Source organism: Coffea arabica, chromosome 1e (assembly GCF_036785885.1).
Source record: "Coffea arabica cultivar ET-39 chromosome 1e, Coffea Arabica ET-39 HiFi, whole genome shotgun sequence".
Taxonomy (NCBI): domain Eukaryota; kingdom Viridiplantae; phylum Streptophyta; class Magnoliopsida; order Gentianales; family Rubiaceae; genus Coffea; species Coffea arabica.
The window spans coordinates 47677174-47703384 of record NC_092311.1 but is presented as its reverse complement, the minus strand read 5'-3'; the positions used below and the strand labels follow the sequence as shown (position 1 = coordinate 47703384).

The 26211-nt window shown below is 35.1% G+C and overlaps 3 protein-coding genes across 3 annotated transcripts; 1 reads left to right on the top strand and 2 right to left on the bottom strand.

Annotated features, from left to right (window-relative positions):
* Nucleotides 1–4103: 4103 nt before the first annotated feature.
* Nucleotides 4104–5065, bottom strand: LOC113689672 (17.4 kDa class I heat shock protein-like). The gene has a single exon (XM_027207410.2). The coding sequence runs from the start codon at nt 4996–4998 to the stop codon at nt 4339–4341; it is 660 nt and encodes a 219-aa protein (XP_027063211.1). The 5' UTR covers nt 4999–5065; the 3' UTR covers nt 4104–4338.
* Nucleotides 5066–15627: 10562 nt separating this feature from the next.
* Nucleotides 15628–18939, top strand: LOC113708731 (putative E3 ubiquitin-protein ligase XBAT31). Its single transcript, XM_027231314.2, has 8 exons — nt 15628–15982; nt 16067–16126; nt 16307–16378; nt 16517–16638; nt 16747–16887; nt 16964–17071; nt 17609–17867; nt 18294–18939. The coding sequence occupies exons 1-8, from the start codon at nt 15806–15808 to the stop codon at nt 18693–18695; spliced, it is 1341 nt and encodes a 446-aa protein (XP_027087115.1). The 5' UTR covers nt 15628–15805; the 3' UTR covers nt 18696–18939.
* A 3696-nt stretch (nt 18940–22635) lies between these two features.
* Nucleotides 22636–25419, bottom strand: LOC113708723 (uncharacterized). The gene is made up of 3 exons (XM_027231305.2): nt 25079–25419; nt 24716–24865; nt 22636–23296 (listed from the first exon to the last, which is right to left on the bottom strand). Exons 1-3 carry the CDS (start codon nt 25088–25090, stop codon nt 22793–22795), a joined length of 666 nt encoding a protein of 221 aa, XP_027087106.1. The 5' UTR covers nt 25091–25419; the 3' UTR covers nt 22636–22792.
* Nucleotides 25420–26211: the final 792 nt, after the last annotated feature.

Genomic DNA, 26211 nt, shown 5'->3' with positions numbered 1-26211 from the left:
TTTTTTTGTCAACGCAGGGGTGTCCGGATCAATTTTTACGGGGCCCGACTAATCCCCTGCGCCTGAAGTACCCCACCCCCTAAGAGCACCCAGGCGATATGTGAGGCCAGACTCAAACCTGAAGTACCCCACCCCTAAGAGCACCCAGGCGATATATGAGGCCAGACTCAAACCTGTGCCACCCTGAGGATTAGCCCCGAGGCTCACCAGCCGAGCTGACCCGTGGGGCAAAAAAAAAGAGCGTACTTGGTGGGACTTTATTAGGATTTTTGAGCGTTTATACTTTTCCATTTCATATACTCCTACTTTATTGGTAATAGTGTGCTGGTTAATAAAATAAGGGTGGTATCATGGACTTGTAAATGGGATGAATATTGGGCCTATTGGGTTAGTAACGTTGGGCCCTGGGTTAGGGATAATTTTGTGCAGTAATTAAATTATAGACACACAGATTGGAAACCCGAAACGGATGAATAATTGTCTAATTGACATCCCTAGCTATGTCTTACTCAGTATTTTTTAATTATATGAGTAATACTACATAATGATCGACTACAACTCTGCAAGTTATGTTTCAAAAAAAAAAAAAAATCTCTGCAAGTTAATCTGAGTTATAATCTACTCTCTCTCTCTCTCTATGTTTTTCACCTTTACATTTTCTAATTGTAAAAATTTTTTAAAATAGCTATGTACACTTTTTTAAGTGTTTGATATCTTTCATCTACAAATAGGGCTGTCAAGACTGGGGCTCCGTTTGGATTAGCTGTTTTTGGGTTTGTTTTTCAAAAACGCCACTGTAGCATTTTGAATCTGAAAAACAAGTCCGTTTGGATTAGTTGTTTTTTGGGTTGTTTTTCAAAAACTATATGAAAAACTTTTACTGTAGATTTTTTTGGATTATTTTTAGAGGTATTTTTGAAACATATTTTTGAGTATTTTTAGAATATTATAATTTTTATATTTTTATATAAATATACATTTATGCATTTATAATACATTTATAGATATTTATAAATAAATATATTTATATATTCATATAAAAATATATAAATGTATTATATTATATATAATACATAATATAAATATATTTATAAATGTATAAGTGTATATTATTATAAATGTATAAATTAATACATTATAAATATATATTAATATTATGTAGAAATGTATTTATATAATTAATATAAATGTATATATGTATTGATATTATGTATAAATGTAAAATTAATATTATGTATATTAATATAAATGTATAAATGTATTATATTATATATAATACATAATATAAATGTATATTTAAATGTATAAGTGTATATTATTAAAAATGTATAAATTAATATTATATAAATGTATAAATTAATAAATATATATTAATATTATGTATAAATGTATTAATATAATTAATATAAATATATACATGTATTAATATTATGTAGAAATGTAAAATTAATATTATGTATATTAATATAAATATATAAATGTATTATATTATATATTATACATAATATAAATGTATATTATAAATATACATAAATATTTATATATTATGTATAAATGTACATTTATATAAATGTATAATATATTATATATTATATTATATATAATTTATATAACATATAATATTTATGTAAATATATTATAAATATATAAAAATATATTATAAATAAAATAAAATATTTATAATATGTATGTATAAATATATAATATTAGAAATGTATAATATATATAATATACATTATTATTAATATAATTTATGTATAATATACATAATTAAAATATACATATTAATATATATTAATATATATTATAAAACAAAATTGAATAAATATATTTATAAATTTATATATAAATAAATGTATTTATATAAATATATAATATTTATTTCAATTGATATAATATATATAATATTATACATAATTGAAATAAATATATTTATATTAATATAATATATATATAATATACATAATTGAAATATACATATTAAAATACATAATTGAAATATACATATTAAAATATATTAAAATATAATTGAAATATACATATTAAAATACATAATTAAAATATACAAATTGAAATATACTTATTAAAATATACAAATTAAATATACATAATTGAAATATATTTGGAGTTGTTTTTGATATATTGTTTGGATATGGTGTTTTTGAAGTTGTTTTTGAAATACACATTACTGTAGCATTTGGAATGTGAAAAACAGTTTTTCAAAAACAGGTGCAAAAACACTCAATCCAAACGCAGCCTGGGTTTTTAAGCCCGCGTGTCGCCTACTTATTATATATAAAAGGTCAAATCCCAGTCCAAGCTGTCACGATCAAAATAACAATACATCACCCAATCTCAGCCATTTTAGCATCCCCAGTTTAAGGCCTCTGCATATAGCGAGCCCATACGTATATTGTTCTGGATTAATATTTCCTATATTAACAGTATATACATTATACATTGTCAGTATTCGATGAATGATAACTATATAAAATTTAAATTTGAAACTCAATTTTTACACATGTGTTATGGATCCAACGGTGATAGTATATACATATTGTTCTGGATTAATATTTCCTATATTAACAGTATATACATTATACATTGTCAGTATTGGATGAATGATAACTATATAAAATTTAAATTTGAAACTCAATTTTTACACATGTGTTATGGATCCAACGGTGATAGTATATACACTTTTAGGGTCCGTTTGTTTTGGGTGAAAATGTTTTCCAGGAAAATATTTTCCTAATTTCCCGTGTTTGGTTGCACAAAAGTTGCTGAAAACATTTTCCTATGTAAAATATTTTCACTCATCTTATGGAAAACAACTTCCCTTCCAAACTTACTGAAGTTGTTTTCCGAAATGCATGCATCCCGCCTGTAGTATGTTCCAAACTTACTGAAAACATCTTGTAGTATGTTCTTTTTTTTTTTTTTTAGTGAAAACAGGAGGACTCAAACCCAAGACCTCTTCCTTACACTCCCTCCCGCGTACCACCCAACCCAACCCAACCCTCCCCTTAGTATATTCAAAATAAAAAAAAAAATCTCATCCTGCTCATCCTATGCTAGTAATTAATTATGTACAATAGAGACATTCTTTTCTAGAGAAACTTTCAGCAGTGAGAGTGTAAGATGTATGTCACAATAAGCATTGCATGTGATTGATATTTGACACTAAATGACCAGCAATTTGTTTATTGCTTAAGGAGATATTTTTTATTCATATATACATTTCTCCAAGATTTTTTAAAGTTAAACAATGAGATAAATTTTCTTATTTTGTATGGGAAGAAGTATGTAGTTATAATGTGTAGAAAGTAAAGATAGAGATAAAAGTGAAAATATTTCAAAAGTTAAACAAACACCAGAAAAATGAAGTAAGCAAATATTTTCAACAAGCTAACCAAACACCTGAAAATGATGAAAAGGAAATTATTTTCATGGAAAATTGCTTCCACGAAAAATATTTTTCCAAGGAAAACATTTTACTTCCAACCAAACAGACCCTTAGTGTATATAAAATTTACTCTATTGTTTACCTTTCAATTATCAAAAAAGTCTAATAATCTATAATAAACGTACAAGATTATATTTTTTAGCAAATTCCATCGATTTTATATTACAATTCTCAATTAATAAGCAGAATTTATATGGTCCTGTCCTCGGTCATGCCTTAATCAGCCCCATCTTTTTAAAGGACTTGATATTCATTTTTCAACCCAACCCAACCCACGTTAATATCAAAAGTCATCCCCTCATGCAGAGCCTAATGCAGCATCAGGATTCCAAGAAAATCCAAGTAAGAAACCGATACCTTTGATCTACTGTTTCTGAACCGTATTGAGCGTCCATGTCGCTCCACTCGGCGACTGGGACAGGGTCTTGCTTCCTGAGTACCAAAGAAGAAAAAATATTTACTATCTCAGTTTGCTTTGTGCACCTTTAGCATTTTTAATGGAAAAGGCATGTCTGTTGGCGTTGCTCAGACTAGATTAGATGGTGATAGATGTCTTACGAATTTGATCATCCCAAAAAAAGAAAGGAAAAAGAAAAAGAAAAAGAAACATCTGAAGTTTAAGCTACAGCTGAAGATGTAACTAGAAGACTCGAGGCTTCAATCCACGCATTCATTTCAAACTCACAAACAACTTAGAACAATACGCAGTTGATAGAGGACACATGACCCTTTTATTTTCAATGGGAGATTACAACACAAGTAGGAGAAGATCATAGCATAAAGAAAGTCTCAAGTTCAACATTGTGGATATGATTTGTTTATCAGGAGCAGTTGCATTTGCATACGAGGGAGGAGTAATTGAGCAGAAGAAATCAAGCAGAGATCTCAATGGACTTGACCTCTGGCTTCTTCTCCTCCACTTTAGGCACGGTCACAGTCAGAACTCCATCTTCCAAGCTGGCTTTTACCTCCTCCACCTTAGCATTTTCCGGTAAACGGAACCGGCGGAGGAACTTGCCGCTGCTTCTCTCCGAACGGTACCACTTGTCGTTCTTCTCCTCTTGCTCCTTGCTCCTCTCTCCGCTGATCTGGAGAATCCTTCCCTCCTCGACCTCAACTTTCAATTCCTCCTTTTTCAGCCCTGGAACATCAGCCTTGAATACATGGGCTTCTGGGGTCTCTTTCCAGTCAATCCTTGCAGTGGCAAATGCGGCGGTTTCACGAGCTGATGAAGGCCAATTGGCTACACTAGGAGAGGTGACGAAGAATCCGTCAAATGGATCCCATATATCGAGGGAGAAGGGATCAAACACATTGGTTTTTCGGCCTCCGAAGAAACTTGGAATCAGGGACATCTTTGTTGTATGCAGTATATGACCAAGAAGACTTAATTCAAACGCAAGTATAAGTTGCACAGGAAGGAACTGATATCGCTTTCTGTTGCTGGTTGATGAAAATGGAGGGTTCAAGCTTTGATATTTATAGTCAGACAGAAGAGATGTCCAGAGTATGAACATGACTAGTGTAATCATTAATGGAAAGCGCCAAAATGAGAAATCCGATTAAAAAAATTGAGATGAAGATGGTTCTGGTATTCTCATGGACGCTCTGATTGGGGAAAAAAATAATAAAAATAAAAAAGGATATGGTCTACTTCACTTTCCCCTTCATCGCCTTTAGTTGACAGCCCCCATGAAGGTCCACAGCAGATTGATTGCTTCAACTTCTCTAATCTTCTACCATATTCCATAGATTTTATAGTAATTATGCGTCATTTGTCAATAATGTTTTAAGCTTCATACATAGTATTTTTGCATCTTTCTGCAAAGTAAACACTAGTATTTGGATAGGAGATTAAATGGGATAATTTTTTTTTTTTAAAAATACCGTAGTAAAGATGTACGTGAAATAAAAAAGTGGTTGAAAAATGTACTGATGATACAAGTAAGTCAGTGTGTGTAAATAAGGTGCAAACAAAACAAAACGATCTTAGCTAATACTGTACTTATAGAAAGTGTGTTTAAATGCAACGAAGATAATAGTGTGTTTCATTGTTGTAGTATAAGAAAGATTAATTGAATATAAGATAAATGAAACCACAACCATAGGTGAGCGGGAGAAAAATGAGAAGTCCAATATCCGCATATGAGGCAAATGGAACTCAATGTCTTTATGGCAGCAATTAATCTGAACTACTAATTCACGAAGTTGCACTTATGAGATGAAGAAAAACGAAAAGGTGCCAAAAACTGTTACGCTAAATTAAAATGAAGATTTGCATATGTAGTGCCCAACATGAGATTAGTCTAATTATGGACTTCATTTGAATCTCCGTCTCTTGGTTGTGCCGCCTTCTTTGGAGTCGGTATCAACTACTTCGAGAAAGAAAACAGCTGTGGTAGACTGGAAAGATGCCTTCACCAATTTGAGAGCCTGGTTCATACACAAAGCCACACAACGGCAGATAAAAAGGAAATTCACAGTTGCCTTGTCAGTATTTCATTGAGGGAATTCATAAAATCATCCATGCTCATTCTAATGGTGGGAACCTGGCTAGGAGTATGTACTTGCTAAAAGAAAAAGAAGCGATTAAAAATCACAACATGCTTAAACGATAGACAGAAATGAAATTCTATCATATAGATATGAGCACAATTCTAAAATTTTTTAATTTTATTTCTATCAAGCAGAGTTGTGTGTCCATGCAGAAAACTCTCATTTTTTTTTTTATGGAATATTTGGATACGTAATTCTTAATTTATGGATTCTGTTCCTTAAGATTTCCATCCAAGGTTTGCGTCTCACTTATACGGCTCAATCGAAATTTTTTCTATTGCATCTCATTCGCAGTCCAAATCTCACCTTCTTGTTATTCACTTTTCCAAAATAGATTTTCTTTTCTATTTTCACAGTCGATGAATGAAACTGAACCTTTTGGTTCCCAATCGAAGGGTGTTCCTTTCACACTTGGGATCCTCGGTGACATGTTTTCTATGCCAACCCAATGCCACCAATAGTGTTGCGCCAAGTGTCATGTTATTATTTAGGCGGGTATTCCAACATTAATGCCCAAAGCAACGTTCAAGCCTGAATAATCTTCAAAATGTGTCTATTGGGTCAATGAAGAATAGCAAAGTATCCCATTTGAGGCCCAAGTAATGAGTTCTCTGTCACATAAGTGTAATTGCTAAGCGTAAGCATATTTTTCTTTGACATATCTGAAGACCATTAGATGCTTTTGCGGAGTTCTAATCTGAATCATAAAAAATCTTATATCTGTCTATTAGCACAAGACCAACATATTTGGTTATCAAGTTAAACCTACTGAGATTGGGCAGTGAGTAATGATGGTAGTTTTTACTGAATCTACAAGTTCGTTTAAGAAAGCCCAATCTGGTAAGAGGCTTGTTCTCTCCTAATCAAAAGTCCGGCCCGCCTGCTTTCATCTTGTTTGTTTATATAAATCTTAAACGGATTACAGAACACTTAATTACTAATTTCTACCAGAGCAAGAATAATCCAAGAGATTTCTAGTTTCTACAGATCCAGTGCCATGTGTTCCCGGACTTGGCGTGGGATCTGCTTTTCCATTTTTCTAGTGTTCCTATCATTTAATTTGTTTGTCGTAATCAAAATTGCACTAGTGATCTTTGTCCTTTTTTGCAAAGTAGTATTAGAGTGGAAGATGTCTTTGGACGACTAAGAGTCGTCCTACATAATCAAGACAGGAAAACGATAAACAAGTCAATTAATTAATGTCCCACCACTCTGTTATCAAAGTAGAGGATGTTTGAAGAGATACGGTGCTCTTGTATGGTTTCATTTTGATTTAGGGATAATTTCAGAAATCTTCCCTGAGGTTTCTGACAGTCTCACTCACCTCCCCTAAACTTTGCAAAATAATCAGATACCGCCCCTGAACTTATAGTTGGAGTAACAAGATCAGCCCATGTCAGAAAAATGAGCATTAAAAAAATATTTTGAGGAGTGAGATGATATTTGTGTTCCACATATGCCCTTTTTGCTTATCCACAACTTGAGCTAAAGCAAAAGCAAAAAAAAGAAGTAATAAGTTGAACCAGATAGAGACAAATGCAGATGGCTTCTTTAAGCAATGTTACAATTCTATTTATATTTTTTTGTTTTAGCTATTAGACATTTATTTAGCTAATATGATCATTCAATTAATTGAAACATACTTCTGGTGATATAAAAAAAATGTATAGTTTTATAATTTGAGTGATTAAAAGTATAAATTTTTACTAGTTAAGTCACAAAAGAATTTTCACTATTTGGTTAATTGAGTGAATGGCAATTGCAGTTAAATAAATAGTGTAACGATCAAATAACCAAATTCTCAATAGTTTAATAACTCTTTTTGCGATTTTCTCTGTGGAAAATGAAATGAAGTAGCAAGATACTTTAGTTGAGATTTTTTTTTAAAAAAAAATTTAATTCACACTGTAGTTAGTCGAATTTATTCAACAAGCTTCGTTTGAATACTAGAACTTAGGTAGACCCGATTTTCAAAAAATTCAATAACCCAAATTGTGTCGCATCACTTTATGAGATGATGTAATATACAATTTACGTCATTGAATTTTTGAAAACCAAATTTACCCAAATATAAGTAATGAGTTACACTAGATAATTGTCTTACAAAAAAAAAGCATGAAATACATGACTTTAGAGAAAGGTAACACTAGTGCTAAACTCTTCATTGGTGATTGTACTACGAATAAAAAGTGTAAAGTGGAATAGAAGGTATATCATAAGTTATATCAAAAGTTATATCTCTATTACTCATTTAACTAATTCTGTCAAAATAGCTTCAAAATATATCATAAGTTATGAGGGTATATCTGTCAATTCATCATTAATGATATCACAAATAGGGCCAAATAATCTGACAAGGGAGGTATCTGATATTTTGCAAAGTTCAGGGGAGGTGAGTGAAACTGTCAGAAACCTCAGGGGAGGTTTCTGAAATTATCCCTTTGATTTATCAACGAGTCTATAACACTTTGACATGGTAATTTTTGCTCCTGCAAGTTCTTTGCCTCTTATTTACTTACTTATTTTTTTTAGAGCAACAGCAGAAAAAATTGTAGGAACCACATATGATACACACAGCATTAACCAATAATAGTAAAAAAGAAAATTAATTAGTTGTCTTGCTGATGCTTCAGCTAGCCTTTACATTACATGTATATAGCGATTTAATACATGTAAAGTAAAAAAATAATTAGGAAATGTATTCACAAAAAATAGCATTCCAAATAGGGCTACTATGGAGAGTACTATCATGGTAGTAAACTTTTCCTCACTTCACTTCCCAGACAGAGTCTTTACGCTGTATATTTGGCGTTTCAGACTAGTAGTGTAACTTCCATCCCCGGCCTTGCAGACATAATTCTTGGGACGATTAGATAAAGTTGCTTGATGCGGTGTCATTTCATCACCAAATATGGCATTCAACTATAAATCAAAGTAGAATATCTCATGTAAAATAATTTCTATGAGTAAAAATTGAAAATTTCTTCACCGATCGCCCATGTTCAAACTTGATCTCTGATCATGGTTCAGTTGTTAAGAACAACCAATTAAAGAACTTTATTAGCAGGATTGTGTAAAGTAATACAAAGTTGTGTGCCGTGTCAAATATAGGCATGTAGTACTCAACGAGCAACCATCCTGCATTCTGGAGTTGATCCCCAGTGGTTGCCTATGATTAATTTGCCATAAGCTGACGGGCATAATCAGAAAACTGATGTGGAAATCTGGTGGAAGTTGTCACGATTCTACAACTTCTTTCTTCAACCTGTACCAATTCATGTCCCACTGCCCGGCTATAATAACGTCTAAAACTCAAGATTCTACTTTATCAACTCATATATATCTTTTAGGAATCTTATGGGCTCCTGATAATGGCCTAACATTTCGTTTTCAGCGGTATATACTCTAATATCTACAATTAAGCTATGGTCCAGAAGAAACCATCTTGCTTGCAGAAACGAAAAAGAATCGATCTGTTTGGCAGCAGCGCTCTTACGAATCAGAAATGTCGTTTTCTAAGGTTACTAAGCATGCTGAGAAATATCCATTTTATTGCGGGACGAAATGATTCTATGATCAGAACAGAAATGAAAGGGGACCTATTTAGGACCATAATCAGTGAAGGTTAAAGAATAAAGAACATGGGTCATCAGGTAGATTTGCTGCTTTCTTTAAGGCTAAAGACAAGCAAAAGAAGCACGAAAGAATTAAGACACCACTGCAAGTACTGTGTTCTTAATTTTTGTTTTGTTTTTTTTATAATTTAATTGAAAAGAATAGTTGTGTCACTATCTGAGGTTAATTAGATGCTAGGCTTTGCTTACTACTTCAAGTATCTATCAGTTTTTTGATCTGACTACTTCAAGTATCTGCAAGTCTACGAGGACCCTCATAATCTACTTCAAGTTCTAGATGTTGTCCTCTCTTGTCTCTCTCGTCTCTCTCTCTTTCTTGTAACATCAAATATAACTATAAAATGATAGATATATGTGATTTTCACATATAACTATAACTCAGATGGAACAACTGCGCTAAGTATCGGATGTTGACCATATAATGTTATGCCCATTAGTCCCATGATTTGTACTTTGTTCCTTTGTCGATTGTAAACTTTGGTTTAAATCTATTGTTCCTTTCTTGGGCAAGTAACTAAGAAATATTCTAATCTTTTAAGGTTAATTAGATGAAATAGTAGATATGCTTCATTGTGGCCCAAACCTTTTCAGCCATACGCAAGATACAAACTTGTTGTACCAGATACTAGAGGTCTCCCAGCACCCATCATTTTTTCCTTTCTTTTCGGCTATTCCAAAAGGTGTTATTCAGGAAGTTGGCTTAACAACAAATAGGTATATTACACTAGCAGTTCATCTAAAGAGCTGATAACACGAAGTTTAGAAGTATGTTCCATCCCCATGGGATGGGGAAGAGAGAGCCACTTTCACAAATCATTATGGTGACAAAACTGCAGAATCATGAGGTTGCTTCCAAGTGTCATGGAGCCAATGTAGACTATAAAGCTAAAAGAAAGAGCAAAAATGTTGAAATTTCCTCTATAGCCACATAAAGATTACCTTCAAGACTAATACTTAATTAGCATCAACGAAAAACTTGGTTTTCTTTTTTTCGCCATCTATCTTCCCTTCGTTTCTATTCCTTGCATCGAACGATGAGCGGTATGGATGGAATTCAAAAAGGAGAAATGTTGCCAGTCGCCAAAATCCACAAAATCTACGCATAGCAAAAGGGAGAGGAGGGAGACATGTTCATGCGAAAATGGGGGACAAAACAAACAAACAAAAAAGTTCGAGGTGGAGGATTTGTCGGATGGATGGTACGTTGTATAGTCATTTTCCTTTCTTTTTTGGAAATCCTGCTAATTAAACCGGTCCACGAAACCCAATTTAACTTCGACCTTCACCTTTTTTTTTTTTAAAAAAAAAAAAATCCTCTTCTTGTGTAGATTTAGAGTCTCCCTAACTCGTATTAAAGGGCCAAAAAGTACAGAAAGAAAACGGAAAAAAGTTTCATATCTCAACTCATCAAGAAATACTTTGCCCATTAACAGATAGATGATTTGTGGTCTGAGTATGCCAAAATAGTGGCAGTATGAATTAAGGAAAAGATGTAGTGGAGAAACAAAAAAACTTGGACGGTTGGATAGCTGCAAAGGAGGAGCATCTAATTTCCTGACCAAAAAACGAATATGGAAAACAGACATAACCAATAAAAAAAAGCTAGAATCCTAGACGCTCTCAAGAGTCAAAAAAAGTTCATGATAGTACTATCCAACAATAATCAGTTTCCCACAAAAAAAAAAAGGATGCACAGAGTTAAAGGTAATCAGAAGCATTTTTTTTTTTTGGTTTGGGAAAGAAAAGTAATCAAAAGGATCAACAACTCAAATATAGTAATATACTAGAATTATGTACATGGGACGAGAAAGATAGTAGATCGCCGCCCTTGGAAGTAATGGGCCCTGATGTAGCATCTCAGCTCTTTTTTTTCTTTTTTCTTTTTTTTTTTTTTAAAAAATAATGTCAACAGTCTACACTTACATTTACTTGTATACTACGGAGAAGGGAACAAACTCAACTGGGCATCTCAGCTTAATACAGATATTTGAAGATTTTGAACATTCATTAGAAGGTTGGAATAAAAATTTTCCCGCAATACACAATCGTCGTCCACCGCTAATTCCAAACAGAGGTTCAAATAAAAGGCACGATCACACCTCACTGCGGCCTTGTAAAATTTTCATTAAATTGCATTATTAGTGATGTTAAAAAGAGAGCTTGCAAAAAGTGGTAGTCATGCAAACACAAAATGATGCTTACAAAAAAAAATAAAAATAAATAAATTTATGCACATAGAACAAATAGTCAAATACAGCCTCGATCCATCGGATGTAATGCAATGAAACAGAGCTTAAGTACGTGTCGGCTGATCTTCTTCCATTAGTCGTCAGCAAAAGTGCAAAACCGCGTGAGTTGGTGACAATTATGAGGTTAAATTTATGGTCTGGGAACCATTTTATTCCGGTATTGCTTTGGGTTGGTATATTTAAATTATAAATTACGTTGTAAATGTGGAACAAACTTCTTGCACCGACACACCCACTCGTTACCTAGCCAGCCCTCGACAATATTTTCCGACATATGTTATTGTTATCAATAAAAGGAGACAATAACTGTTTCCGAATCAATTCTCAACTTATTGCTGCCTTATCCATGCTAAGCAAATAATATATATATACTCACTCCCTTTTTTTATAACTGACGTTTAAGAAATTTGCTCTAGTGTACTTTTATCTGTCGTTTTATTATCCCCATACAGCATTAATTATTTTTTCACAATTTTACCCTTTTATCTCTCTTTTCCAATACAGGGTTCTTAATTACTACTTTTGGCCTAGTAAAACAGCACCATTTATTACTCTAGTGAGAGAAAATATTGGTAAATTGGACAATTAATGAGGGTACAAAAGGAAAGTAGTATACAGATTTAAGCAATGAAAAACTTTTTTTAATTGGTGTGCAAAACCTTAAACGTCAGTTATAAAAAAAGGGAGGGAGTATATATATATATATGTGTGTGTGTTGCTGCTTATGGTTGGCTAACAACAATCCACGAGACCTAAAAAATCGAAAAAAACATTTGTGATAAAACGATCTCTCTTTTCCTGTTCTAATACGAGGGTTCAATTGAATTCCATTCCGCCTTCCTCACCATTCTTTCGTACTCCCCAAAAAAAAAAAACAAAAAAAGACTAGCATATATTTTTGTCCACACTGCGAAATGGTCTTTTACCCTGATCAAATTCTCCAAAAAAAAAAATAAATAAATAAAAGAAAAAAAAGGTGCAACTTGAATAATAAAAAGACAACAAATTACTTGATAGAATTTCAGGATGCAAGGAGTTCAACAAAAAGTTTCTACTTCCCAACAGGCAACAGGCAACAGGCAATGTCGAGAGAGTAACAGGAGATCTAAGACAGAGACATATCTCGAATATCAAAATTGTTGTTTGTTGAATTAGAGGTTGAAGTTGCGGACGTCTTCTAATTCCAAGAGTAAGTGGCATCCAATCCTATACTGGTCTTCTAATACCCAAAGCCATCCAACATATTATATGTCATCTTATTTGATATTACCAATAAGTAATTCTCCAAGAATGTAGAGTTTACCAGTACCATACTAATAAGCGGTCGGTCAATATGAACATAGATCTTACGTCGTTGCTGCTCCGATTTCCAAATCAAACTGTTTACTACTACTATAAGATGGATAATTAGTACTCCTATCTAACAACTTGTCTTCATTAACCAGCTAGGTGTTTGAACTAGACTTCGTAATTAAATAATCATAAACGTGCGGATTTTCTTTTGATTTTTGAGGAAAAATTGTGGGTATGTTTTACTTGGCTTTATCATATTTTATTGAAATTTGAATCCATCCTCCAAAATAAAATCAGCAACCCTAGCTATTACGTATAATAATGGACACAGAAACTTCATACTACATACTTTTTATGTCCTATTTTGATAGGTTTTTTCATCCACTCCAAATTATAGTTCACGTTCCAATTGAATAATGCAGTTAATTTATAATTTTTCTAAAATATTCTTATTTAATGTAGGTTGTTATTGAGTAGTACAACGTAACTTATTTAATGTATGGGTATTTTAAGAAAATAGTAAGCTAGATTTATTTTTTCAATAAAATTAACTAACTTTTCTTAAAATGTGTGAAAACAAAATCATACCTATTAAAGTGGGACGGAGGGAATACTTCTCTCTCGGTCTACATGAACCTTTGGTCTTAGGACCTCTTTTCATTGCTTGCCTTGATTTTTAAAATCTAAAGTTGCTAATTATTTTACCAAAACTTCTTCTTGACAAAGTTCTCTACTAGCATTTTCTCGAGAACATAAATATGGATTTTAAATTACAATTACTAGTATGTTTGGATAGTAGATTATTTGTGATAATTTTTTTTAAAAAAATATAGTAACATTTTTTTTATATGATATATGCGAGATAAAAAGATGGTTAAAACAAATATCGCCTTTTCATTTTCCATTGTTTTTATTTTTGGGTGAAGTTGTAGCTTTTTGAAATCTTTGATAAAGCAAGGGCATCTTTATTTGCAATCACATGTACGTAAGTGTAAACATACAGAAGTTAACGTCAACTAACAACAAAAAATCTTGAGCCATTTACTTGGTTCAATCAAATTATAATAAGCCTCACGTGAGACCGTAAGATAACGAGTTGAAACTGTCAAGTATGATTACGCGGCCGATATGTCCGTAACGATGGTGTCCAGAGTTTTTATTTTATTTTATTTTTTTCAAAGCGAAATGGTGTCCGGAGTTCAAATCCCAATTACCATATTACCATAACGTAAATTGTTTGTCACAGACTGGTAAACGGATAATTGTATAGTGGTTTTTAGAAAATTATTCAGAGATTCATTGATTCTAGTCGTGACCACCATTTCTTGAAGTGGCCTTTGAATAAAAGTGCAAACTGTTCCGGGTTGGAAATTGAATTTCCCCGACGGAATTCTTTCTTTGGTCGTACAAGGTTAACGTGCTTAATAAGCGAGACGTCTCGATGCTTATAATCTCTCCTATATTTTATCATCCAATTTCAGAGCTGCACTAAAACTGGGCAACTCTTCACCTTCGTGCCAATATGAATCTTATATTGGGCCATTTTTGGATGTTGAGGAACTCTAGGTTCAATTACTCCTCTGGAAGCTCAACTACCGTAACGACGTTTGAAGTTTGAGCAGTGGCAACTGACAGCCATACAGCCCAGTAAACATTTACTCCCTCCGTTCCACTTTGATATTCCTGTTTTTCTTTTTCGTCTATTCCAAATTATAGTCCACTTTCTAATTGAAAAATGTAATTGTATTTTAATTTTCTTAAAATACCCTTATTCAATGTAAGTTGTTGTTATTATAAACCTACCCCATTTAATGAGAGTTGATTCTTTTTTTTACCTTCAATTCAAGTTTCCATAAAGTTGTACTCTAATTAATGTGAGGGTATTTTAGGAAAATAATTACCTAAATTGATTGTTTCAACAAAGTTAACTACTTTTTCTTAATTCGTGTGAAAAAGAAATCAGAACTATCAAAGTGGGACGGAGTGAGTACTACTTTCATTGCATTTCCATTGCATTAATTGCATAAATTTCGTTTAGTTTCTCGGGATAAATGAGGTCTTAGGTAATCCAACGGCAGAGAAACAAGATCCTCATCTTTCAAGGGCCAAGATCTCCCTCAAATGCCCCCACTTTGACAATTATAAGAAAGGGTGTGAAAACTAAGAAGAATTTTAAGAGAAAGACCAATCAGTAAACATTAAAAAGACTGCTGACTCCCCCCTGTTTCACCCGTAAACCAAACTATCAGGCATTCGTATTATTGTATTGATTTCATCTGGGAATCTAGCTGCCCGCAAAATATCTGACTGCTGCCCGTATTCAGCCTCTTATTACACTCTTCGCTGACACGGTCAGCTGCCCGCTCGATCCCCACTTTCTACACTTCGGGCAGCTCCATACTCACAACACTCTTCCCCCCTTGCATAAATATGTAAACACTTTATGCTAACAGCTACCTCTACCCACCATCCTCCCACCACCCTGTGCGGTGGTGCATGACTGCCGGTGGAGGAGCTCTAAACTCAGCCACCACCACTACCAGAAACGCCCCGCGGATCATACATGAAAAGATAGGATTTCTTGTAGTGGAAAAGATAAGGAGAAAATGGGTCAGGGGCTAAGTTGCGGGACTAATGATGAACATGGGCTATTCAGTGCTGTCCAGCATGGGGATTTGGAAACTGTGGAGGCAGTTTTAGACAAAAACCCAAGTCTTATCCATCATACAGTTTATGATCGATACTCTGTTTTGCATGTTGCTGCTGCCAATGGCCAGATCGAGGTGGGATATTGGAACTTTCTTGGATTTTGGTTGAATTTGTGTGTGCCTTTGTGATTTAATTGATGGGTTTCTGTGGGTTTTCAGATTCTTTCCATGCTTTTGAGTCGATCTGTTAATCCAGATTTGTCGAATCGCCACAAGCAAGTAAGAAACATCTTCTTTTTTTGCTTTTTTTTTAGCTAAAGTTTGGATTTTTAATCTGTTTTTCTGCTTTTACTTGCCAATGTGAAAATGTTTAGATTATCAAAGATTGATCTTTCTGCTTGTGTAGCTCGTGATTTTTGTGTGATTATGTTTTGTTTGATGTGTTTGTGAATTGTGCAGACTCCATTGATGTTGGCTGCAATGCATGGAAAGATCAACTGTGTGCAGAAGCTCATAGAAGCTGGGGCTAACGTAAGCAATGTTCTTTATCTTTTATTTTGTCTTTTTTCTATCTGTCTTTCTGTTTGTATTCATCGAGGCTTGCTCTGTTCTCCGCCTGGATGAAGTATGATATGAAAATTCGTTAGGCTAACTCCTAAATCGTGACAGATTTTGAAGTTTGATTCGGTTAATGGACGGACATGCTTGCACTATGCTGCCTATTATGGTCATTCTGATTGCCTGAAAGTAATTCTTTCTGCTGCACGCACCAATCATGTTGCTGTTTCCTGGTAGCCCTCTCTGCAGTTTTTTAGGTTCTATTGCATCTGATGTCTTTGTTTCTTGACCTGGTTGATTCATTAATTCCTTGTGTTTGACTTATTTTTTTGGAATTGCAGGGGATATTCTCGGTTTGTGAATATTAGAGATGGTAAAGGAGCAACTCCATTGCACTTGGCCGCTCGTCAAAGACGGCCTGAATGTGTTCATGCATTGCTGGACAGTGGAGCTCTAGTTTGTGCTTCAACGGGTGGATATGGGTAATGTTTTATACCTAAAGTCTCATACTTATTTCTAATAAGCCTGTCTTTACAATGGTATTTTTCTCCCTTGCAGCTTTCCAGGGAGCACTCCGCTTCATTTGGCAGCAAGAGGAGGTTCTCTTGATTGCGTTCGCGAACTCTTAGCCTGGGGTGCAGATCGACTTAACAGAGATGCATCAGGGTATCTCTCTTTTTGGTTAACTATCTTCTAATCGGCAAAAACTGGAGCATATTAGAGCCATCTTTTGATTCTGAAAATCCATGTTTCCAAGTACTCTTGTTCATTTATAGCTTAATTGGCTCTTGTTCATTTATAGCTTAATTGGTTGGAATTAAATTTCATATGGCCAATGACGACCCTTTATCTTTGTGGAAGTATGTGCGCTCTATTCCGTTGATTGCATGACTAATACTTCCTCCAGATCTTAATTCACTAATTGGAAGTTAATACGTCCCATAAATTTAATTTTTTTCTTCAGTGTGTCCAATCTTTTGTGGTCTTATTAAGTTTAATTGATATTAACAATGCACCGAGTGGAGATTTCATTTCTTGACAACTGGACCAATTCACTTGCTTCCTTGAGCATTTTTATATTGTTCTGATGGAATTCGGTGTGGAAAGAATAAACTGTTAACATATGGATCATTTTTAGTGTTAAATCCTTTTGTAGGAGAATAGCACATTTCTCACTTTCTGTAAAAAATTGGTATCTTACAGGAGAATACCGTATACGGTTGCTCTGAGGCATAATCATGGAGCTTGTGCGGCGTTACTGAATCCATCGTCTGCTGAGCCTCTTGTCTGGCCATCACCTTTAAAGTTGATTAGTGAGCTTAATCAGGAGGCCAAAGTTCTGTTGGAACGTGCATTGATGGAGGCAAACAGGGAAAGAGAAAAGAGCATTCTAAAGGGCACTTCATTCTCTGTAGCTTCTCCATCTCATTCTGATACAGGAACTGATGATAACGTATCTGAGGTATGTTTTCTTCCTTCTGGAATGTTTCCAAATTAGAATCTTTCACTTTTTAACTGCATAGTTTAGTGTCTGCTCTGCGCTGAACATAGACTTCGCGTGATGTTGAACTCCTAGTTATGAAGCTTCTTTGTTGTATTCACTGATAATAGAAGTTAACTAGGTTCTGCATTTGCGCCGGAGTTTTTGTTGTAGCTGAACCAAATCCAAGTGCCAGCCATAATTTGAACTTATATTATGGCATCCCTCTAATATTGCGATGATCATATCATCGTTTGGAACTCGATTTGCTTTGGACTCTTACGATATAGCCTTTATAAGAAAATATGAAACGGTAGCGCTAAATTGCTATGCTTTTAGAAGACATCATATCCAATCATCAGCTCATTGTGTGACTTTAATCACTGCAACAATACTGATGTCATGCAGATTAGTGACACGGAGCTGTGCGGGATATGCTTTGATCAAGTTTGCACAATTGAGGTCCAACCCTGCGGACACCAGATGTGTGCTCAATGCACATTGGCCTTGTGTTGCCATAACAAACCGAACCCAATGACTGCAACCGTTGCAATACCAGCCTGCCCGTTCTGCCGAAGCAGCATTGTCCAATTGATTGTTGCAAAGGTTAAAACCGAGAACAGCATTGAACTTGATGTCAACTCTCCGAAGCTGAGAAAGTCTAGGAGGTCTTGGAACCTCAATGAAGGCAGCAGCAGTTTCAAAGGCTTAGGAGCAGTAGGGTCAATAAGTAAAATTGTTGGACGGGGTTCAGGCAGGATCGCCATTGAGAATGAATGGATTGATAAGCCAGTAGGTCTTGATACATGATAAAGCTTGGTATCAAGATTCAAGAATCAAAGAAGTCCCGACTTGGTGAAAAAGGATCGAAGCGATGGGTCCCGCATCCACATTGGTATAGATACATAGCTCTCCATCTGCTGTGTAGAATTGGGAAATAAGCAAAGCAAAGTGGTTTTGCAGCTTTGGGTTGGTGAATCTATCGTTTGTGGGTCAGATTATTGTAATATTTGGTTTCACTTCGGCTTGAAGAAGGTTGTGCTTTTGGGGCCTATTAGTGACCTGCATAGAAAGAATTCTTTTACCTTTTTTTTTTTTTTTTTTTTAATTTAAATTCAACATTCTTCCACATTCTTCACTGCCTACCACCAAGTTTAGGTTGTAATATACAGGATCAATGGAAATAGCCAAGCAAGCGAGCAGGAGAGTTGATCCTACGTCACTCTGTCCTTTGCCATTATAAGATAGCAAGCCTTTTTCTTGTTTTGAAGTGTGATGTATCCTTGCCCTTTTTATTTTATGCGTAGAAACAAACGCAAGAAGGCAATGACTATGAAGGAAAAGGCATGATCTGGTGCTGCATGTCATGTGACCATGTCTCTGAAGTCTGAATGGGTAACTTAATTTGTGTACTATATCTTTTGATAGTAGCAATCATTCTTGGTACTGTTATTAGATCTTTTATACACCAAGACAAGTTAGATAAGGAACCCAGCAATCATTCTAAAAATCCAGGAAAAATTCAGCTTTTCCCGAAGATTTCAAAGTGGGTGCTCGTTTGGGTTGGGTCCCTTTTGAATTCTTCTTGAACTACTTCAGATCCTTTTCCCCTTAATGCACATTCGGGTAGGAGTAAATTTAGAATAAATTCTATTGTGGTTAAAAATAAAAAAAAAGACAAGTTAGATAAAGAAACCCACCATGGTCCCATTATACGTGATTCTGCTCTGACGCTGCCATGTGGAGTAGATGATTTCAGATTCCCGGACTGAGATAGGTACAATGTATGGTGGAAAAAATAAACAAGAAATGGCCCCAGGGATAGGAGGATTTGAGCTTTATTAATTAAAGGTTTCGAGAGTTGGAAGTTTAAGCGAACAAATTACTACCATTTATTAGCACAGAAAATAAGGAATTTTCAGAATGAATTAGTATGTTGCTAGGAGATGTTAAAAAGGCTTCTGAAACATAGGCCACCCCGACATGATTATTGATTTAAGGGTCCCCAAGCAGTTTGTTTTTTGTATGTTATATATGGATTTTTCAATTGGTTTCTGATGCAAGAGGGTACCAATGCCATCAGTCACTGGTGTGCCAGCTGACTTGCCTCCCTTGTAAGCTGTATAGTTTTTGCTCAAAAGTCTCAATTGATGAAGTATGCCCATCAAAGTAAAGGAGTAAAATCAAAAAACGAAGATCAAAAGCAACAGGTTCCATCACCGCATCTCTCTCTTGGACTAATTTGATCTATCCCCTTTTTTTTGTTTTTTTGTTTTTTTTCAAAAAACTTTATGGTGGGATGTGTAATTTAAGCTCCTTTTCTTGAATCTTGAATTCTTGATGCTGAGAGGTCGTTGACTTTCGATCACGTTATCCAAGAAGGAAGGAAGAGGCGCTCCCCGTGACCCGGCGACTTGTACAATTTGCTTTTACATAAGGGAAGTCCACGAAAAATAAAATTGCAATCTCCTTCTTGTTTTTTTTTTTTTTTTGGGTTGGGGTTGGTATTGCCTTCTATTTTTTTACTTGTACGTAGTTGAGTGATTGACTAGCTAACTGAGTAGCTCCTTGAGATAATTTTTTCTTAACATCCTTTTGACCATCAAAAGGATGATTGGCATGGAGTTTTTTTCCTTCATGAATAGACAAAAAATATCTTTGGTCAAACTTCTGAACTACTCTTGACCTTTTCTAAACTGAAGTCTAGAAATTCGGCTTTTATAAACCTAATTCCAGAAGAAACCTCAAAAGCCGGCAACTCTTGAGGTCCTCCCAGGGACTTATAAACCAAACCCAAACCCCCCCCCCAGAACCGATGTGGGATGGCAAACCCCACAAGGGCAAGCCAGTAAGGCCGCTGCTGCTAAGAAGTAAAAGACCCCTCACGACACTCAGTAAACTACCCTTACTACCTCATCATCTTTTTATCGCTAGTCAGTTCTTCATCTACTGTCTCGTACCGTATCGCTATCAAATGGACTCGACACATTGCGGGGTTCAGCAGATTATCTATCCACAATATATATCTTGCCAAATGTATGTATTATTAGAGACTGAAATACTAGAGTGAAGTCATCAGATTCCTTCAAATAGTAGGCTCGATTAAAACAATAATTTTTTTTTTTTAAATTTTCATTTTTGGTGGGACGACCACTTAAGTTAAATATGTTCCAAGTCAAAATAATAATAAAAAAAAGGAAAAGATGCAAGTCATGATGTCCAGTAATTTGACATCCGATTTTCACGTAGTGGTCTCATTATCACCTGCAGTTACGTGTTATTATGATAAGGGAGGGCTCGAGGTCCTTAATCAAATGATTAACCACAATTTGATTGAACCGAATACTTGTAATCATTTATTTTTACAGTTGAATCCTGGAGAAATATCTTCCCTCCAGTGCAGGCACCAGAGGTCGTATTCAATCAACACATTTTTGAGAGCTACCCTTGCCCCTTACCAATAAACGAAACTCTTGAGAATTCATATTAGAGGAGGACTCTTTTTCCCTATTAAAGACTGCGAGCTGTGACATAGGACAAAGCAAACAGGGATTACATTTTTTTTTTTCCTTTGAGTTTGGAATTTACTTAGAGGTAACCACACGATTGGAAGCAACGTCGGTCAGCTGTCGATTGGAAGCATATGTCACCTGTAAAGACGTAGCGCACTTTTGCTCGCAAACCTCGGCTTCTTGTATGAAAACTTACGGTGGTAATCCGGCAATCTAGCAGCTATATTAGAATAGAGTAGGAGATAATATAGATAAAGTGATGATGACAGGAAAAAAAAATGGCAATCAGCTACAGTTAAAATCTTTTGTGTCACTCTTTAGTATCAATCTTACTTATCATGTGAAAATAGAAGAAAATAAGTTAAATAAACAACCTGTGATAAGTTAAATAAATATGATACTTGATATGAATATAGAAGTGATACTGAGTTAATTATCAGTAAAAAAAGTGACACTGAGGATTCGATGATCAGCCACTACCACTACCACTATGTGATTAGATTACGTCAAATAAAGTAAGCATGATTTGCTTCCAAGATTTACCTTCCCTCGTAGGGACACATAAACGTGAGAAAGGGGGAAAAGAAAAAGAGAATCAGGGAAAAGAATAAAAAGTGATTAAGTAGTGTTATTTAGGCAGGTATTAATGTTGCTATCTTTTCACTAAGTGGAAGTTGGTTTGCGGCGGGAAATTGTAATTTCGAAAAAGTGAGGGTCCAATTTTTAATTTTGCCAAATCTGCGTGTGGGTAATGAAATCACTCAGATACTGCTTTCTTTTCTTTCTTTCTTTTCTTTTTTTCTAATATATAACAAAAATTGCACTAGAAAAATGTCTATATCGCAACACTCACTCACCACGGTTCCTTCCGATATGAGTGCCAAACTTTACGGAGCTAATTTATTTGGATAAGAGTTTGTTTGGATGATTTATTTGAAATAATTAGTGTAGCACTTTTTGTGATGCAATGTATGTGAGATAAAAAGATAATTGAGAAGATAAAAATATGGTTGAAATTTATGTTATTTTACTTCAAATCTTCTTAATCCAAACACATCTGAATTAGATTTAGATTACCAAAACACACCCTCAATTTTCATCATGGACATGCGTTAACAACAGCCTTATACCATAATTAGATTACCAAAATAAGAATATCGATTTAATCTCTCGGGTAGCCTTAGTCCATCATTTATGAGAATAAAATTCGATCTTATAAAAGCCTATAAGGGCCCACGGAAATGAAATCCCTTCTTATCATTAAAGGATAACAATAATAAATTCTAAAACAATTTAGAAAATAGAACCTAAACAACAAAATTTGATGATTTTAATCTGAGAAAGTAAAATGTTCTTGAAGTCCAACTTTTGAAGTACCAAATGTTGTCATCCACCCTACCCGCACCCGCACATGCAAGGAAACAGCAGCACCGGAACCCCCTGTCCGCTGCCCTGTCCTAATCCACCACTGGTGTTTCTCCTGTGAACATCTGAACCAGACCATGGACTTGAACTTGACTCATGAGGAGGTGGGGCAATTTGGCCATTCACAAACAATGTATTCGGTTCCCGATCAGGCTGAGCCATGGCAAGTTCATCAGGACCACAAAATACTGAGCTATGGCTGCTTCTATGATGTTCATTAGCAGCTGCCCTTCTCTCCACCGCAAGAAAATGGCCGAGTGATGGGGTGTTTCTTGCTACAGTCTCAGCATCCGTAGTATCCGTTGGACACAGAGAGAAACACCATGTTTTCGTCCTATAGCTCTTGTGGCCTCCATTGATGGCTTCTGGATTTGAGGTTCCCCTGGTAGATCTTCTTGAGAGATTCACTATTCTTGCTACGCCAATTAGGCTTCCAAGCGTAGTGCTTCTGTCGTGGAAGAATGACCCTGTTGACTGCAGAAACCGCAGCATTACTAGTAAACCAGTTGCGAAACTTGAGCACAATTTAAGTACTCCCCGTCTGGGACGTTGTAATTACATCACAGGAGTTATCTAAGGTCCTCGATTCTCCAAGAGGAGAAGTATATAAAGCAAATTCAAGATACGTGGAATCAAAGGCTTGAGTAGTTTTTAGTAGAACTTCTACTTTGGTGTTAGAATTTCACAGGACATCTATGTACCAAGTTAATTGTGTCTTGTCTTGGGAGGAAATATCTAACTCTTAATAGCAGATTAGCCTAGGGATTATAAGCTAATGATCATTCTTCCTCTCGAGACAAATGCTTCAATGCAACTCTCACACTTCAACCCTTTCTCTTGCTCGCCCAATGTTTAGACTTGGAAACAGGGAAATATTGGAATTGCTCAAGCTTTTCAACACACTTTCAAGAGTGGTGTTCTTTGCATTTTAACATAACACTCTATTAGACAATCTGGGAATTATGCCAAATAGGGCTCTAATTTCTTTCAAATCCAGTCCTAAACGTGGATTATTACATTGTAGTGGCGAACTGGGTAAAGATGAATTGTTAACTGCATTTTAAAGATTCTCAACCCTCGGCCCTCACTTGTTTCGCATCTAGACCACCTTAAAGCGAAGCGTATTGTCTTAATTACGGCCTTGAAGCCCTGGTAACAACAACGATAAATGATCATAACTCTGCAATCCTATCAACTTCAAATGCGTGAGACTTTTGCTGATGACCACATCAAGAAGACAGCAATGTTGTGAATTAGTGTGCGACCTAAATGCTGAGTCATAATAGCATCACAAGAATTTGATGCAAGAACATGTTACTGGTGTCAGCAACTTAAATGCTCCAGTACGAATTTAAAAGGCTAAGGACAATATGTGTAAGGAGAAGCTAGTATAACTGCACTCAGGTTCTCAGTTGGACAAAGCTTGAAAGGATAGGCAGGCTAACTGGAAGGTGGTAAAATTTCAATGTAACATAGTAATATCTTTGAACAGTAATCAGAGTAAACCTATGTAATTATTGCTCTGGAGCAGCCATAATAGGATATTTGACCAACATGTTGCTACTTTCAATTGAAAAGTCAGATGTTAATTATGTATAATCATGAAGAAAGTAGAGACAATATGGCAACCCAGGGTGAGTAGTAGAAAACAATTTTGGTAGCTATTCAAGTGCCATGGGGGGGAAGGGAGGCAGAGCAACATGCAGAATTCAGGCGGACAGCAATAACCTGAAAAGAACAAGAAAAGAGAAGAACACTCTACCACATGCCATTGCAACTTTTTTGCCAGTGAAGAAGAGGAAACGCCCAACAATTACTAGCCGAATAACTGAATGGTGATTTCTTTTTCTTCTTTTTTTTTTTTCACTCTCCAAATTTAATTAAGTCACTTACTTCTGTGTCCAAATCTGATGAAGAATTTGTTGAGGAACTAGGAGAACCACTCAGTATGGTATTGAATGATGTTGATCCAGAAAAATTACGGCTCCTAGCTAACCCTACTCTTACATTCAGAGGCTGCAATCCCAGCGGCCATCCTTCTTCCTGCAATTAATTTCTTATCAGTCAGAAGAGTTTAAGAATCTTTTTCGAGGACAATGTACTGAAGAATGGAAAAGAATATCGACCCATCAGCAGATAACTGATAAGAAAAGAATCTAATGGCATCCCACTTCAGATGATTGTTTCATACATAGCTAGCTAGGCCCCTGATTAAGCATAAAAATCCAAAACAATGAGGGAAAGACAAAAATGTACCTGTTGAGCCATAGCAACCAGTACTTGTATACTGGTGTGTTGGCTAGCTGGCCACTTGGTCTTTGACAGAATTGAAGAAAAGAAGTTTAATGAGGCAACCTCAAAACCTCAGAGGTATATCTCAAGGTGTTAGGCCATGAAAAACAACAGGAAAGAAAAAAAAAATAGTAGACGTCATGTCTTCAGTTTGTGTTCATTAAAGCAGCAAAAAAGCTAGCAGTGAAGATTTTGATGAAATAAGGGGAAGTTCATGTTCATGTAAACACTAAACAGAGAGAGCAACTTTACATGCAGGTCATAGAACATGGCATGCTTTAAGCGACAGAAGAGAGAGAGGAGAAAAGGGGGTATAAAAACAAGTGAGATGGAGTCAAAAAACGGTGACCAATCATGGGAGTTCTTATCATTCCTAGGCACTCCTGTTTGTATTTCTCTGCTTTATCTTGGCAGAAAATGTGAAACAGAATAATTACGGATCTCTATAATATTAAAGCAAACAAAAGCTAAGTCCCGCAGGTGCTGCAGAGGCTGTCTTTTTATTTATTTACTACTACTGCTTTGAAAAGAAAATGACACCCCCTGTAATTTTACTACTGCTATAAAAGATGATAAAAGATTCTACTAACTGTTTCGACTGTTTGTATTCGTGCGAAGGGTAAAATATTACTACTGAGTTGCTGCAGCAGTGCAGTGCCCCCATTGATTGGAAATCACTTATTACTTTTAGGTCATCCCCGACCATAAAACCGAAGCAATAAAAAAAAAAAAAAAAGAGAAAGTTGTAACACTAGTAAATGTAGGACAGTGATATCAAGAATAGTTCTTGACACTCTAATCTAATATTTTATTTTATTACGTAAAGAAATATGAATATGAAGCATTAGAGAATTATTTTGGATTGCAAATGTCTCATTAGACAGCCATTTTTCAAAGAAAAATTGCTACGTTTTCCATGAACACATTTTCCAATCACCTTTTTACTTCACATATATCAAATCGCTACAGTAATTTTTTTACAAAAAAAATCTAGAAAAATGCAATCCAAACACCACGCAAAGGTGCAAAACTTGGTGCTACAAACAAAAATGATTTTTTAGTTTTCAGTAAAAGATGATGACGCCTTTAGTTGTTAG